Source organism: Pseudopipra pipra, chromosome 1 (genome assembly GCF_036250125.1).
Source record: "Pseudopipra pipra isolate bDixPip1 chromosome 1, bDixPip1.hap1, whole genome shotgun sequence".
NCBI lineage: Eukaryota > Metazoa > Chordata > Aves > Passeriformes > Pipridae > Pseudopipra > Pseudopipra pipra.
In genome coordinates, this window is record NC_087549.1 from 47478374 (window position 1) to 47495999 (window position 17626).

Sequence of the window (17626 nt, forward strand, 5' to 3'; positions counted from 1 at the left end):
ATATAGTAGAATTATCTAGGTTCATGCTACTTCCCTTGGACCCAGCTAAAATAAGGAACACCAGGAATCTTCTCCACTGTGTATGATCTCACAAACTTTGATCAAGTCAATACTGACCTTCTCTCCATCAAGGTATGTGTTGACTGAGATTATTCAGCCTCTCAGAGGGCACCACAGAAGAATCCATCATTATAGTGCCTTACACATGTAAAATGACATTCACAGCTCCACAAAAGCAATCACGAGCTGAATAACTCTACAGTGCTTCTTAGACAGCGAAAGCACTTGAGCCATTGAAAGTGCACAGGCTCACAAGAAGCACGCTTAATTACTTTAATAACTAGCCTGTTCCTCTAACGAACGCAGTATATATAGCTGCAGGCAAGACAGAAGATAATGGTACTGTATGAAGGCAAACGTTTCCTACCTGACATGAGTCACCGGTGTACTCCGGAGGGCAGGAGCACGTCTCTACGCTGTACGCAATGCTGCCGCTTCCTGCACTGGTGGCTTCTTCCAGCCCAACCTCACCGAGCGTCAGTCGCTGAGTCTCCGTGAAGTAAAGGCCTCTGATGTGTAAGCCATCCAGTCTGGACAGGACTATCATCAGTTCCTCTCTGGATACAGGGTTATTGCTGCTGGCATGCCTGAAGTTTCCCTGTGCGTTAAGGGTACAAAATGAGCACAGCCCTGCAGCTTCTTAAAAAGAGTATCTGCAAAGAAGACTGGAGGACAGGAAATGGGAGAAAAGATCCATGGAACAGACCCTTGCAGTGCCAGTTGGGGTGGAGTGAAATAGGGGCCAGGAAAATAAACATAGAATGGGTGGAAAAAAGAATAATGAGCATAAAAAATGGATGTTGCCTTTACTTTGCAAGCTATGTATGTCTTTGAGGTACTGAGAAGTGAAGAAGCCTGTAGGTTCCTTTTCAGTCATCCAAATTTCTTTGAGATATCACCCTCCAAACCATAAAAGAATGGAGGAAAATGCTTTTACTTCTAAGGTAGGTGAAGTCTTGGAAATCCAATCTTTCAGGGATGCCTTCACATGCTGTCTTGCTGCTAATGGATGCAGCATTACTGAAAATGGAATCTGGCTTGAAGAAACATCTTTTTTGCCCACATATGAGAGAGAAATAAATAACCCAGTCTGATCTTCTGAGCACAGATTTAAGGTAGGAATAATCCCTGTTAAATTCACCTACTTGAATGTTGGACACCCATTCTAAACTAGATAACTAGACACCAAGGAAAACAGATACCAGTTCATTCCATCCCTTTTAGGTACAGTCTGAGGCTGCAATGAATCATCTTCCATTGATGACTGATTCAGTATTACTCCACTAGCCCTGGAGGGGAGTTCTAAGGGCTGAATTGGACAAGATGTCTAGCTCAGAGGTGCCAAATTTAGGTGACATGAACCAGAACCCAGGTTCAATGTGGCAGTAAAGAGAGGGAAAAAATGTTGTTCATATTTAAGGTCTACAGTACTTAAGTTTATATTCACTACCATTATCAAGTATTTGGTATTTCTGCACATATTACCTGTGTATTTATATTACCTGTGTATTTTTTATGTGCCACTGGGAAGAAAAGAGAAGGCCCTTCCTTCTTCAGTTCTTACCTCAACCAGCTGCACACGCCCGTAATATTGACGATCAGGCAGTGGGTTGTTGGGATCCATATAAACAACTTCCATTTGATGGCCCTATGTGAGAATGAGGATGTAACATTGCTGTTTCACTACTTGTTATGGCTAAGTGTTCAGATGCAATAAAATTTGGTGAAACATTAACCCTGTTCTTTGGGAGATAAAAACTAAGTAATACCTCTGAAAACTGTAGCAAATTTTGTCACCAAAGTGGTATAGTGAGCACTGTGTTCTAGTGTCAGTAAGGTTTTCACTGTTTTTGCCTATTAACAACCTTGCTTTCAAGTAAAACATGAAGAGAATCAAATTAATGCTGATCAATTTTCATAGGAACTAGTTAGTACTTTTAATTAAAATGTCTTTCCATTTTCAAACATTATCCTTTGCATCCTGGTGCACAAGCAACTATGGATATTACTGTAGTACTTTACGAGGCATGTTTCCCAGTAAGAATCCTAAAATTCTGAATTAATATTTCTGACAGTCTGAGGAAATAAGCCTCCCCCTCCCCTCACCTTGTGAATTCCAACAAATAGCCAAAGATTTTAAATTTTGGCCACAAAGTGGTTAAATTTAAAAGCTGTTAACCTCAAATGCATTTTTATTTCAGTCCCTTGAAGCCTTGAAATTATGCTTAATTTCATGTTGAAGAAAATTCTCACAGAAAATGAGATTAATTACACATGGAATTCAGGGCATCTTTTGCAGAGACCAGGCCATACTTGTTGACAAGTGTGTAAGGCACTAATTAATTTTTTTTCCACAGGTGCACTTTACAGAGAGAATCCTATTTCATCATTTTATTTGCTCTCAAATCAATTATGTTTAATAACATGTTACTTTGGCAACAAAGACAGTTGTGTTGATGGCTTTAAGCAAAATGCAGTAAAATCACTTTTACAGAAAAATAGCAAGATGCTACTAAAGTTAAGTACACTAAAGGAGCAAAATTTGCCATAGTTGTCAGGCAACATAAAAATCATGGTATTGGTGCTGCTTAAAACTAAAAATGGCATTTAAAAACTTACTGTTAGTCGTATATCAGGTCTCTTATTCAGAAGAACCATGCCCTCACTAGGTAAGCCAAAAGATTTCACTTGGTAACTTAGGAAGCCACCATATGAAGAAAGCTGTAGCAAAATGCACAAGAACAGAGATAACTGACTGCATTGGTGCTTGATATTAATGCAACTTTGTATTCCAGTTTACCCCATCTTCCAGCACTGTAAATAAAATACTCTTTGTTTTTAGAAAAAATACAAAAATAGTCTTGCTTGCAAGAAATTACTATTTTGTTTACTGTGTGTATCTGAGGTAACTTTTTGAGCAGATACTATTCTTTGAAAGGTTACCTACATCATAAGGGTTTTTTTCAGACCTGGGTTCACACTGTGTGTGTCATGGAGAAATCACATGTTCACATGAACATTGTTCTCCCCTGATTGTGCAAAACAAATTTGGTGCATCAAGAGCAGACATCAGATTGATAACGAAAGTGGTAGTAAACCCCATAAACAGCCACAGACAAAAAAAAAGTAAGAGTACAAATGTTTAAAGGTGGCTTTCATAGGCCAGCATTTTCTAAACTCTGCAAACATGAATGCAAGCAGGAAACCGTTGCTCTAATTTCTGGAGGACAGGACTTCTACTGGTATCAGCTCTGTTGTAAGCAGGCCAGTGCTGTAGGCTGAGCTGAAACCACACTTCTTTTGGCTCAACTTCAGGTGACCACAGGTGGCCTCAAACTCAACCAAATACATACACTGCTGCCCAGAACAGACATAGGCAAGTATCTTTGAATCATCTGAGAAACAGCTTCCCTGGGTGGTGTATGAGTGACTCAGTACAGAACATATTGAAAAGAAAGGAAGCTCCAAGCACAGCCTGGATAGTTTTTGTTCCAAGACAAGCCTAGAAGGAAAGTTTGTGGGTACTAGGTGAAATCACGTGTTTTGGAATGGATGTACTATTTTGTTTTGCACCCCTTGTCTTTTGCCCTTGTATCTTATGCTTGGTTTTGACATGGGGGAAGAACTACTTTGTCAGGTTTTGCTGTTCTACAGGTAAGCACCAGCCTTCAATCTACCCCTTTCCAAATACTTTGACGAATTACAAACAAAAGACTGACATCTCAATACTAAATTTGTTCCTTGGATCACGAGGATGTAATTAATGTCAATTGCATTTTCAAAAGCATCATTTGGAACTTGGCTATATTTTGTCAACACAATCTAACCACCCTGTATAAATACTTTTTTAGAAAAAAACACAAGAGAATTAAAAGTATGCAAAATTGTTTCTCAATTATTTTTTTTTAATGGGAAAATATTGGTCTTATAAACCACTCTCTGTATTCCAGATATATGGTATTTATTTTCTAACATTAAGAGTCATCTATTAAATAAAGTGTTAAAATACAAAAGAGCAGAAAACGGGGACAATGTGATCCAAATTTCTCAATGACTGTTAGTTTCTGCACTGCTATAGAATTTGCATTTGATTCCCTTTTAACTTTTAAACAAAAGACATAGACAGGAAAAAAAATACACTCTGCTAAATATAAGTGTTCCAGTGGAACTAGTTAAAAGGTTTAAGATAATGGAAAACAAGATTTATACCTCATCACACTAAAAAATGTCTGATGTGCTTTTGTTCACATTTTCTGAAAGAGATGCTATCACTAGAAGCAGACCAAAACCTGACATTTTCAAAATACAGCAGTGTGAATAACTGGGAAATTTTTGAGCTTGTAAACTAACAGCTAGATAGCATTCTGGGGGGACTTTCATTACTGCAGTATTGCCTGTGCTAAAATATACACTAACACACTGTGTACCATGAAAGCAGTACCCAAATTAGAACTATTTTATTTACAGTGTTGTCATTGCAAATGAAAGAAAGTCATGGCAGGCCTAGGTAGACTGTGAAACGTAACATAAAACTCATAGCACTGATCTTAATAGCTGTGTTTAAAAAGGGTTATTGCCTGCTTTATATCTTGTTAGGGGAACAACAAAAGTCCTTTTGGTTCAACACTCTACATGATAATGTATGCTTTAACATGAAATTTCTTTCAAAAATTATTTGCAAGTACTGAAACAAGAACCTCTATAACATTAACAAAAAGCACCCTAACTAAACATGCTGTTCAGCTGAGACACGGACCTCTGAGCATAGGAGAGTAGGATGAAAAGCACTGCTCTAATTTTTAAAATAAGGACTAAGAGGAACTTCAAAATTGTACCATCTTTAATGCTCTGGTGTCTATTCCATTTGTTTTCTCCTGTGCAGGATTACATCTGAAAAGCCTGTGTGTCCTATGACTGGCTAATAACTGTCAACACTGTCAGAGTTCAAAATGAGGAGAACCTAGGCTCCAGGTCTGCAAGTCACCATTATCAAAGTCCCCCTGGTCAGTGTGATCCTTGGGCTGAGATGCTGATGGTAGTAACTGTGAGAAAAAGAATGCTCCCATGCATGAGTTGACAAAGCAGCAAGCAGTTCAAAGAACACAAAGGTTAGAAAACGAATTGTTGCTCTTCCTAAGCAACATGTCAAATGCAAAAGGTTGGGTCTTTTTGTGTGCCACTGAGCACATAATCACCTTTTATTCTTTTGGAAATCTGCCCAGGACATACTCTAAAGAACCTAAAGGATTGGCAAACTCTACATGTTCTGGGTTTCAGAGTGGGCACATTGGCAAGCTCTGTGTGTTCTGGGTTTTGGAAAAGCAGCTGAAAGTACCAGCTCCCTGAACCACAGCTTCTGACCCTACTGTTCACATAAAGACCTCTCTGGCACTGAGCAACATGATTAATTCTGTGTAACTGGTTATAATTTTAACACTGTACTCGGAAGTAAAATGTTGAGATTCCTGGCATGACAGGTAAGAGAAACAAGAATCTCGTGAGAGAAGAAAGAGAAAAGTATCTAAGAAAACCAGAGTTTTTATCAAAAATGCTAGCAAAAAAAATAATTCCTGTTATTAAAACAGATGAGTTAGGTGGCATTTACCTTCTCTCCCAGGTAAGACGGTGGTGCTTTCCAATACAAACTATGCACAGAAGCAGGCAATTCTTGAACATCAGCCACTACACTATTACTGACTGGATTGAAAGTGACTGGAATGTCAATATTTTCATCCACTGCCTCCAAGCGCCAGTTTCTCATGTCCACAAACTAATGAAAAATACATAAAGGAAATAAGCTTGTCTCATCCTTTATTAAACTCTACCAGCACCAAGTAATGAGAAGAAAATGTTTAGCCACTATAATTCCCCTAGCATGAAATGCAACTGCTTCAAAGTCAGTCTAAAGTTTTTGTGCAGTGGATGTTGCACAGACTTCAAAAGAGAGAATAAGTGGGACAGATGAGCCAAAGCTACTTGGGATGCAGGCATTTGGTTTGTCATTTGCAAACTAAATTCTGTCTCCGGTCACATGAAGACATACCCTTCTGGAGGTGACTAGGAATTTTGCACACAAATCCAAGGACATAATTTGGAGGTGCTTTCTAAAGTCCATTCCAAAATCAAACCCAGGACACTAACCTAAAAGACAGAGTTTGGGTTGGTCATGGTAGGTGCAAGGTACAAGGGAGGGGACATGGGATGATATTTCGGAGAGGCAGGCAATGTAGCCTAATATTCTGGCTCTTTAATGCACATTTTATGGCTGTTGTTTCATGAAAGACCATGCATCTTGTTATTTATCATTAGAACAGGAGAAAGAGTGCATAATGAATATGTACCAGAACAATAACACAAAAAGCTAAACTTGTTCCCTAAAACAATTTTTGGTGAGGACAAGTAATCACTAGAGGAAATTTTCCTAAAGCAAATGGAAGTTTGCTGCTGACTTCATTGAGGACAGATTTTTATCCTTTGCATGAAAACAGCAAAGAATCACTGGATTGCATCTAGTCTATATCTAAACCTTCACTAAACTCTTCATCCATGATTCTAGCTCTGCTTCTCTCTTTTTCTTTCTCTTGCATTGTTTCGAGCAGCTCTTGCTTTTTTCAGTCATTAGCCGTTCATTTATGCTACTAAAAATCAATCTTCATTTCTCACACTTGATGTTCTGCCTCTTTTATAGGGAGGGAAGAAAGACAGTTTTTACAATCTGTAGAATCTGCCTCACATTTCTGAAGTTTAAAAATGTATCTATGATGTAGACACGTAAAATGGCATGTGCTTATCAAAGCATCTTGAAGGAGACCATTGACTTTAATGATGACATGGAGTTTGAAGATACAGCAAGGAAGATAAAGGCCAGCTCAACTTCAGTCCAACTAATGATTCGTAAACAAACAGGTAAAAAGGGCCATTTCTACCAAAAGGCACTTTCATATTACACATAGGTTTTAAGAAGGCTGCACTAAATCCGAACTATTGCTTGGAGAATATTTCTTATCCTTAGAAATGTCTTTAATGGAATAAATGTAGGTGCATGATAGAAAAGAAATAAACCTATTGGATACACCTTGGTTCTACGACGATTCGTGCTGCGACAGTTGCTGGTTGCCCCAAAACAAAAGCAAGAGGTACATCCCCTGGGATTAGAAGGGTCCAGATAAAAGGATCCTGGTCGGCAAGTATCACATGCTGCACCTTCAACATTCTCCTGTTAAAGCATAGTTCAAAGAAATCTCAGTGCTTTCCTTTTGGTTTGGGTGAGGTACTTATTTAAATGTATGGAAACATGAATGAAAATGTGAGATTCTCTAGCTAGACCATATTCCAAATGCAAATAAAACTGTCTTGGAGACTATCTTATGAGCTGTCTTTCCAGTTTATAAAGTGAACCACAGAATAATAAATATTAGTCAGAAGCAGTTGGTAACTTCTCTGCCAAAAGCCTCCCACTAGCTTTTGCAACCCTACTATATAAAAGGTCGCCTGTGAAAGTTCACATTTATCACATTTAATTATGCAGATCAGAACAAAAGAAGATTTCCTGGCTATAATGATGCGGTAAAATGTCAACTGACATAATATGGCTAAAAAAAGCATGGGACCTGGTTAACATCCAGAAGTCAAGATGCAGACAGATAAAACAGATATGTGCAGGGTACAGACTGCTTCAGTGAATCGATGGACATGTACTCTGCAGCTCTTTAACATCCTGCAAAAGCTAAGACCATCTGTACAGCTGACAGATATTGAAGTCATTAAAAAATGGCATCTAACGCTACCATCACAATGTGTGCACATAACGTGTGCAAGGTGTTATATTTTTGTACAGCTGCATTCAATTTATAATAAAACTTAATGATAAACTCACTTCATTCACCCATTAAGTATGAAATAGTCACTGATTTGCAAATGATGCTTGTGCGTGTAGAAGTAATTTGATTTATCTGACCTTGCAAAGACAAATTCCTGTCTGGGGGTCGCAAACATCTGGCTCTGTTCCATCTCTGTTACAGCTACATGGCACACAGTTAGGGAAACCGTAAGTTCCAGGAGCACACTGATCACACTGACGTCCTTTTATTCCTGGTTTGCATCTTTATCAACAAACACAGGGAAGAGGAGGGAGTCAATAGAGGAGGCAGGAATGGAGCAAGGGAGGGAAGATTAAAACAACAGGCAGGTGGATTTTGAAGTGATTGTACAGCTATGACACAACTTTATGACTTCCACATACAAAAAGCAGCACGTTAGTATTGCTCTCAGATTTTAATAGTATGACATTTGAAATGGCCCTGGAACTGCCTAGGAATGGATTTGATTTTGAAGGATAAAAATGCTCACAATAGAATTAGACTTCTGCAGCTATTCAGTGCTTGCAGTGCAGAACTACTCCCTCTGTACACCAAGGTGTAAAACACGGATGCTGAATATAGGTAAGCGGAGCGGGAACAAGATTTACGGCTGGAAAATGTGACTGGGCATTATTCAAGGCATGCCACTGCTAACAAAAAGGTGGAGAATTGTGGGCATATGATTAATTACAGAGACTTCAACCTTCCACAAAGCTTGGGTTAGTTTACAACTGTTCAGAATGAATAAAATCCACTTTGCTCATAGCGAAGGCGGAACATCTTGAATTTCCCATATCCCCTCCAAATGCCTGAAAAGAACAGTGAAGGAAACCACTCATGCATTGTTTATAATGCACATAACTCAAACTTACTTGCATTGCCCATTGGTTTTTTCACATTCTGGGCTTGAAACATCAACGACTCCTCTTTCTGAGCAGTTGCAGCTCTCACAGCCAGCAAGAGGGTGGTAGCTGAAGTGATGTTTCTCGCACACTTCACATTTTGGTTTCACGGTTTGTGGAGGGCAAATGCATTTACCAGTCATGTCATCACACAGACGCTGCCCGCAGTTGCATACTAGGTCAAAGAAAATGCTGTACAAATCAATTTCATCTCATCTTACAATGATCAACTCTTACTGGACTTGCATATGAAACAAACACACACAACATTTATATAGAGAGAACGTGACTCTTTTCTTTCACTAGTTTAAAGCTCAGGGCTATAGAAACCAACTATGTGACTGCAACAGTAGTTTCAAAGAACAGGTTTAGTGCTTGGCTCTTTTCCAAGCAACCAATTGGTTGCTTAACTTCACCACAGGCATTGTTAATCACTTGCCACAACTTACAAGGATTAAATGACAATAGTTTTGGTGTTAATGGCACCACTTTTATAGAGCAATATTTATAAACATCAAGTATAATATCTGGGAAGGCAGCTGAGGACTGTTGGTGTAATCTGTAGATCTGTTGATGTTATTAACATCAGAATATGAGGAATTAGGAATGCTGCGTCTCTGATTATCTATGGGAAAACCTGAAGGTACAAAATGGGATTAAACAATAATAACATGGAAATGATTCAGCAGTAAGTGTAGAAAAAATCCATTTCACTCAATAGTGACAACATGGATTTTAACCAGTTTATCTGTAAGCCTATTACACCTGATAAGACTACACATGCAAAGGCACACCTCATTGTGAACTAGGTGTGCTTTAAGGGAATGGGGTTACTTCTGCCTTAAACTGAAAGCTATGCTATAGTAAAGTCAAGATGGCTCAACGAGCCTCTCACAGGATTAAGCCCTACAAAGAAAAGCGAGGCTGTGGTGCATCTGCAGTAAATTCAGAGGATTAAATAAAAGGTCGTGTCAGGTGCTGAACAAGCCTGAGCATGTACTTACACTTGCAAAATGGGAATCCATAGTAGCCGGTTTGGCATCGGCTGCACTGACGACCGATGACATTAGGCCTGCAAATACACTGTCCTCCCAGGGGGCTGCACGTAGGGCTCGTGGCACCTGCACTGTGGCAGTTACATGGCAGGGCTCCTTTGTTGTAGGAAGCCACTAGTGACCTTACAGAGTCCTTACAGAAGGCCGATGATCCCTCTGGGCTATTAGAATTGAAATATAAATCATGTAAGTTCTGGCACTTGGGAATTGTTATGAGAGTGCTTCGCAGTGGTTCAGTAAATTAGGGTCCTGCCTTTCAAACAGTTTGACATAAGGACAGCATCAGTACACATGCAAGGGTGTATTTTAATTAAATTAGTGGTGAATGGCTTTGAACATGCAGGTAAGAAATTTTTTTCAAAGCAAGTGCGTGTGTTAGTTATATCAGTTCAGACGTGCCAAGCAAAATACCAAATACCAAATACGGAAATACCAAAGGCAGAAAGATGACATAGATTTTCCTCTTTTGTACAGTGAGCAATAAAGCTCTACCTTTGCATTGGATTTGCAATAGAAAGTCATGGAAAAGTGACTCATGGAAGTTTAATGGGCCAGCATAAGCCATGAAAAGCATTTTAATGTAGGGCAATGATGGTGATTTTATACATCTCTTTAATACACAGTAAAAGTAATATTATTCCCAGTTTGTTGTCAGTGTTCAGTTTTTAGAAAGTGATGCTTACTCAATATAAAAACTGTTTCCTCCACATTGGCTGATAAAATCAAATGACTTGTCCACTGTCTTTTTGTCAAGTATTTTGTAACTGTAGGTGTCTGCTGGAACAACTAAGATATTTTCCTTAAAACAACAAGAAAGCTAAATTGTACATTTCAGAGAAAAACAAAAAGACACAAGCTAAGGCATTTAAATGTTGCTTCACTATATATTCTGGATTTTCTCAAAACCTGTAATATTTTAACCAAAAAAAATAGGAAAATACACTTCCCATGTTCCCCTCAAAGTTGTGATTCTACAAGGAGTGTAAAATAAAAACATTGTATAGTATCTTAAACATTAAAAATAAAACCAAACCAGTGCAAAAGATCCTAGAAATCTTAAACACAACATTAAAAAATTAATATTGTTGGCTTTCATCTTTGCATCTATCTCTAAATGAATGATGAAACTGAAAACAGCATTTTCAAGTACATTTATGTAATGAACATACCAGAACCAGCATTTTTCCATCCGGTATCATCACTGTAACAGAGACCTTGGGTTCAGAAACGTCAAGCTCAATCTGGTTTTCTGCGATCACCTGATCCCGACAGCCAGACATATGGGGGCAGAATGAAGCCTTGAAGGTACCTAGAAGGAAAAAAAAAAACGGGGTTGTGTGGAAAGGTTTTGTTTGCAGGGGGCTACTAGAGTGGGTTCTATGAAAACCTGCCAGAAGCTTCCTCTATCTCCAACAGCCAAAGCCAGTCAGATCCAAGACAGACACCCCACAGGCCAAGTGCGAGGCTCACCACGATAGCGCCTCTGGGATAACTTATTTAAGAAAGGGGAAAATAAACCTGCACAATGGCAACTACAGCCAGAGAGAGGAGTGAGAACACATGAGAGAAATAGCTCTGCAGACACCAAGGTCAGTGAAGAAGGGGGAAGAGGTGCTCCAGGTGCCAGAGCAGAGATTTCCCTGCAGCCCATGGTGAAGACAGATAGGTTGTCCCCCTGCACTGCATGAAGGTCTACAGTGGAGCAGAGGTCCACCCACAGCCCAGGGAGGAACCCATGCAGGAGCAGGTGGATGCCCAAAGGAGGCTGTGATCCTGTGGGAAGCCTGCAGTGGAGCGGGCTCCTGGCAGACCTTGTGACCCTGTGCAAGGGACCTACGCTGGAGCAGTTAGTGAAGAACTGTAGTCAATGGGAATGAGTCATGTTGGAGAAGTTGGTGGAGGACTGTCTCTCATGGGAGAGTGTGAGGAGTCCTCCTTTGAGGAGGAAGGAACAGCAGAGGTAACCTGTGAGGAACTGACTGCAGCCCCCCTTCCCTGTTCCCCTGCAGCACTTGGGGTAAGAGTTAGAGAAAACTGGGAGTAAAGTTGAGCCTGGGAAGAATGGAGGGGTGGGGGGAAGGTGTTTGAAGATTTGGGTTTATTTCTCATTACCCTACCCTTATTTGATTGTTAATAAATTAAGATAATTTCCCCAAGTTGAGTCTGTTTTGCCTGTGCTGGTAACTGGTGAATGGTCTCTCCCTGTCCTTATCTTGACCCACAAGCCTTTTGTTATATTTGCTGTCCCCTGTCCAGTGAGGAGGGGAGTGACAGAGTGGCTTTGGTAGGCACCTTGCATCCAGCCAGGGTCAACCCAGCACAGCTCCATTTGCCAAAATGCTGAGAAAGAAAAAGGGTTAGATGAAATTCAGATACTTACCTGACCACACACGTCCTGCATCCACACGGACTTGCACAGGGAACACCGGGTGCGCCGTCTGATAAAAATGTACTACAAATACGTATCTGCCCAAGTGGGGCACTCTGCCGTTCAAGGTAATCTGGTTCTGGAGAAACACAAACAGCTCTGATATTGTATTTGTTTTGTGAAATATACTTGGGTTTATCAGCTGTGCTCAGTGCCATCTATCTGCAGTAAAAGAGATGAGGCTTAGCATCTCTCAGCAAGTTAAGTATCTTGAAAGAACACGGCATTACAACTGCATGCTCTGTTTGCCTGCCAAGCACATCTAACATTCTTCTGCAGTCTGTGAGACTACTGCATAGTTTGGAAAGAAGCTGGATTTTTTTTTCTTTCTGTATATTGCCTCTGTGGCTTATTCAGCCTGCAATATTTTGATCATATCACATCATTCAGTTTTGACTCTATTATAGTGTTTCATCTACTTAACTTTACTAACAACATACTTTGTGATTTATGAAACAAAAGTTTTCAGAATATGAGATACCTGTAGTGGTGTCAAGGTGACTCCCTTAACTGAATCAGCAGGTAAAGGGGCACTGAGCAGATCATAGAGTATATTCTTCTGTACTTTGGAAATTTCCCCATCTTTGAACGCATCCAAAACCAAAGCTGCTGGCGGAGTTTCATAAACTGAGGGAATGCAAGTTGCACTAAACACAGAATTATAGTAATTATTCTTGAGGCCAGGAGAATTTCTTAAGCATCATAAGAGGAAGAGCTGTTGACTCAGAAAAGTCAATATATTAGACTGCATTACAATTAATAATGCAATAATATCTCCTGTTCCTATTTGGATTCTATATAAATGATTGGAAAGTAATTGAAAACAAGAAATACAGATTTAATTTATACACGGGTAAGTGTACATTAACTGACTTTATTCACTCAAAATTTCCCTAACTTTAAGTCTCAATGGAAAGAGTTAAGGAAGAGGAAACTTAAGGGAACTAGGAGTGTTAAAAATTAAATACATTTTAGTTAATTCAGTTAGTTACATTCACTGGAATCTGTACTAATATTGAATTCTCAGTTCTACAAACATTTACATAGGTGTATCCTTTAAACATGCAAATTTTCCCACTTAAATACTTAGAAGTTAAGTATACACTCAAATATTTGTAGAATTGGAGCCAAAATAAATAACAGTAATCATTGAAAGCATCCTTATTCATTGACTGCTGTATTTAACTATTTATTCCTTGGCATATTTAATTCTGAAGAACTTGATTGAGAGAAGAATTTTCCAAACTGCAGTATAAAATGTTTTTGGGGGTTTCCTGATAGTATTTATTCACTCCTCATAAGTACTCAACAGGCAATGATTAATCCTTGCTCAAGACAGGCCCAGAACTAGAACGGCAAGGATGTCTCAGGGCCAGAACTGAGATGTATTTGCCAGGCCTGTGTGGGAAATCATGTGAAGCATCCATTTATAATACTGTTAAAATGAGACAAAACTCTACCTCTTTCAACTTGGTGAACTTAAACACTTTCAAGAAAGCAAAAATGCTTGCCAGATAATAATAATAAAAGAACATAAACATACAGTAAACTATGCAAATATAATGAGACTAAAAAAACCAACACAAAAACAAAGTAAAAGGTACAAGTTTCTACATTAGCTTTATTTTAAATTGTGTTTTTCACCCAGCCTCTTTCCTCTGTTTTACTCAGAATATAAATGCCCGGATTTGCAAAATACCTTTGGTGCAAGGACAAGTATCTTCAGTCTTAGAAAGCTGCTCTCAGTGGTAACACTCCAAACAGGAGAATTACAGCTGTGATTCAGTTCTATGCACGCTTGGAAGCCAAGGACAGTCACATGCTTTTATCCAATTTACCATCCGGAGTTTTCTGCTTTCTATTTCAATTCAACCATTATACTAGAAGCTAGCCTCTGGAAAACTATTAGACCTAGTCACCAACTCTTTCTCCCTCTTAAGTCCTGCAAATGACATTTTTACTTTGAGGCCCTTCCCACTACCAGATCAGTAGGAAGAAAGCCTTAACAGTAGCATCACGAGGGACATCCTGGGGAGTGCGACAGGCACTGAAATGTGGAATTCCCTAATTTGGAAGCTGCAGTGCGAGTTTCTCTGTGTCCCAAAGAATAAAAGATAGAGAGGGGAAGAGCTTCAATAGGACAGAGTAAATACTCTGTGGAACCCAAACCTGACCGCTTGGGAAGTGAGGGTTCAGGTTCAGATCTTCACAGCAAGAGAAGAGCCATCAGCCTGGATCAACCAAGCAGTATATGAGTCCTCTAATTACTGGTCCTATAAAGTATAAGGAGAAGAAGGATCACCTGGCACTGCTGTGCAAAGTGATGATAAGGACACACCTCCCCTAAGGGCCCCACGATGAAATGGACAAGGGAATGGCTTGTTTGTGAAGTGGGGGGTTACATGTTGAATAATTTGATACTGCCAAGTCGAGCTGGTGGATTTGTGTCTGGAAGGGCATCACATCCTCTACCTAGTGAAAATTAAAGCCATTTTGGACAGCTGAAGCAATGAGGTGCAGAAGAAAACTCGAGAACAGTATTAACAAAATAATGTTCAAAGACTGTCTAGATTAACACTAACACTGCAGCTTTTTTACAAATATTACTTTGCAAAAGTGGCCTAAAAATCAGCTGGGGGTTGCTGAGCAAAAGAATTAGAATATCATTTAGTCTGCCTTTCAAGGTCATCTTCAGGTAATAAGAAGGGTAAAACCAAGCAAGTTACCTTCCATCATGGGTACTCCTGTATGCAGCTATGCACTGTACTTTAGGATCCACATATTCTGGAGAAAATTCTTCAGCTGATATAATACAAACCTTGTGCTGAAAAACAAGCACAAAGTACAATTAACTATTAATATCATAAATAACAGGGCCAGGCCTGACTGGGAAGGATGAAGCCCTAATTTTAGTATGGGGAGATCTGAGCCCAAAGCCATGTTCTGTCATGGACCTCCCAGAAGATTCTGGATCCCTTTACCTCCCTGCACCTCAATGCCTGAGGATTAAATAGCATTTTTCTGTCCTTCTCAAGGAAGGCTGCTCAGAAGTTAAACAACCAAAACATAAGTATGTGTGTGGCAATGGAAAAGACAGAAGACCAACTCACAGGGTGAGAAGCCAGGCAAGGAATGAACAGAGGTGGGAGGGAAAAGCCCTCATCTGTTGTGTTAGACTTCTGGACCCTGGGTGAATTCCTAGACTTTCTCAAATGCAGGCACAAACACTTGCTCACACAAAGTCCATAGGAGTGAGTTTCAGTGACACCAGGATTTCTCCAAATAGATTCAGAACTTATTTCAAAAGAAAAAAGACCTCACACTATTATTTTTTTTTTTTACTAAAACTCGACATGAACAAATGAATCTGTGGTAGTCCCACCGTACCCATGGTGGTAAGGACATAAGGGAAGGCTTGTGGGTAGGCACAACAATATGCACTAATAAAATACATAACAAAATACACACATGCAAGTTACAGAACTTGTGCATGGACTACTTGAAAAGAAGATAAAAACGTCTGATAAGCAGTAAGATAGCTAGCACTGAGCATCAATGTAAACTAAAATTGCATAAAAGGAATTCATTAATACGCAAAGTGATTCAGTTTGGAAGCAGGTCCGAAGGGTCTGTGTTTTAGCTGTAGTGAGCAGGGACTAGAGTACTAAAAATACCTTTTCCTGGGCAGCCAACAGTTTGCCCGTCCTGCATGTAACAACCCACAGGGCTCCAGCAGAACAAGGGTAGACCCTGAAGCTTTGAACAGTGTTTTATGAGTGGCTAAAAAGTTAGTGCAAAATGTGGCCTGAGTTTAGACAGCTTGTCTGCATCAGTACGAAATAAAGACTATCAAGTTGTAAGACCCTCTTGACAGATGACCTCAAGAACCCTATTTCCTCCTTATTTAGACCACATTTCTGAACTCCAGCATTGTGGGTGGTTCCCCTTTCCCTCTCTGGGCTACATGACAGGGGATCACACAAGGGTCTTTTAACTCCAGTGCTGCTGACATTGATGATTAGTGTCTATATATAACAAGCTCTTCTCTTCCACCTTCTTCCTATCTTTTGCTAAGTGCAGTCTTTACAATTAACATGGAGAAATATTTCCTGTATCTCAGAAGACTATTGAAATTTATCTTGCAGCAAGTTATTCAGAGAATTAAAATTAGAGTTCATAAATAAAAATAGAGATTCTTAGCACAAGAGACTTCCATATGTAGAGATACAGACTAATAATGTCAATGCCTTTTGGACGTGGATCTTGTTAACACAGCAATTGCTGCAGGGAGCCAACAATTTGAACGGTATTTGTTCACACTGAACACTCTCCATGAAATGAAGAAAGCATGTATCAGCTGTTAATCCTAATAGTTCCACAAAACTACTCTTTGTTATTAGCTGGGTTTGAACACTAGATTTTAACAAACCTTCTGTTTCTGAAATGGAAAACAGAAACAACACAGAAGAAGACTCAGTGTACAGTAAAGTGTATTCCTGGTGTGGCCAAAAGAGGTCAGTGAAGGCTTTTTATTCAAAATATCTAAAAGCTATATGACTAATGCATGCATTCATTACCTGAAATATATACATTATTATCTCAATTTTGTAAGAGACACAGGAAACTCCCACATGGGTTTTGAGGATTTAGAAAAAGTGAAAGATAAGGAGAGAAATTGAAAGATTAAATACAAAAGCTACCAGAACATTTATCATTTAAAGTTTATTCATAGAAGAGAAGGGGGAACTGAAATAAAGCACAAGACAGTTGGAAAAATCCTTGCCAGTAAAGACAAAGTTCTGTTTATCTTTGAAACTGGTAAGTTTGCCTCAGCATTCTCTAGGTATATATAAAGCATATCTATTCAGGTACCTAATATACATAATTTCAAACATTCCCTTACAGAATGTGAACACAGAGAGACAAATATCTCTCTTTACCCACTCAGGGAACAAGTATTACAAAAAGCAAAAGAAAATGGCAACTTACCAAAAGAAAATTAATTGATGATGCCTTAAGATGTATCTTTGTGTCTGCTAGAAGGTCATAGGCTGCAATGCGATTCCTGTCATCAACTACAACACTGCGACAAAGGAAACTGAGACAGAAAGCAGGATTAAGGACGAGTCTGCAGGTATTGCCACGTTGTTTAGGCTGTCACTTAGCATCATTGCCTGGCTTTTGGCTAGCCACACCACCAGTACCTAGCCACCCTGTTGGATCATAACTAACCTACCTTTGGCCATTGAGGAACATACAGTATCCTCAATAGTGAGACAAAGGATTTACCACACACAGAACTGCTCGTCTAACCTCTGTGTT

At 39.4% G+C, this 17626-nt stretch overlaps 1 protein-coding gene across 2 annotated transcripts in view; it reads right to left on the reverse strand.

The window, feature by feature from the left end:
• The window catches only part of LAMA3 (laminin subunit alpha 3), a 114287-nt gene that overhangs the window by 39860 nt on the left and 56801 nt on the right, over positions 1 to 17626 (reverse strand). For both annotated transcript variants that reach the window (XM_064655077.1, XM_064655067.1), the window contains exons 28-41: positions 17294 to 17402; positions 15031 to 15128; positions 12786 to 12951; positions 12257 to 12383; positions 11046 to 11185; positions 10560 to 10675; positions 9826 to 10037; positions 8792 to 8996; positions 8018 to 8162; positions 7136 to 7276; positions 5666 to 5830; positions 2680 to 2781; positions 1625 to 1708; positions 428 to 658 (exon numbers count right to left, since the gene is read on the reverse strand). In XM_064655077.1, coding sequence (XP_064511147.1) covers positions 428 to 658; positions 1625 to 1708; positions 2680 to 2781; positions 5666 to 5830; positions 7136 to 7276; positions 8018 to 8162; positions 8792 to 8996; positions 9826 to 10037; positions 10560 to 10675; positions 11046 to 11185; positions 12257 to 12383; positions 12786 to 12951; positions 15031 to 15128; positions 17294 to 17402 — 2041 coding nt within the window. The remainder of the gene's footprint in view (positions 1 to 427; positions 659 to 1624; positions 1709 to 2679; positions 2782 to 5665; positions 5831 to 7135; positions 7277 to 8017; positions 8163 to 8791; positions 8997 to 9825; positions 10038 to 10559; positions 10676 to 11045; positions 11186 to 12256; positions 12384 to 12785; positions 12952 to 15030; positions 15129 to 17293; positions 17403 to 17626) is intronic.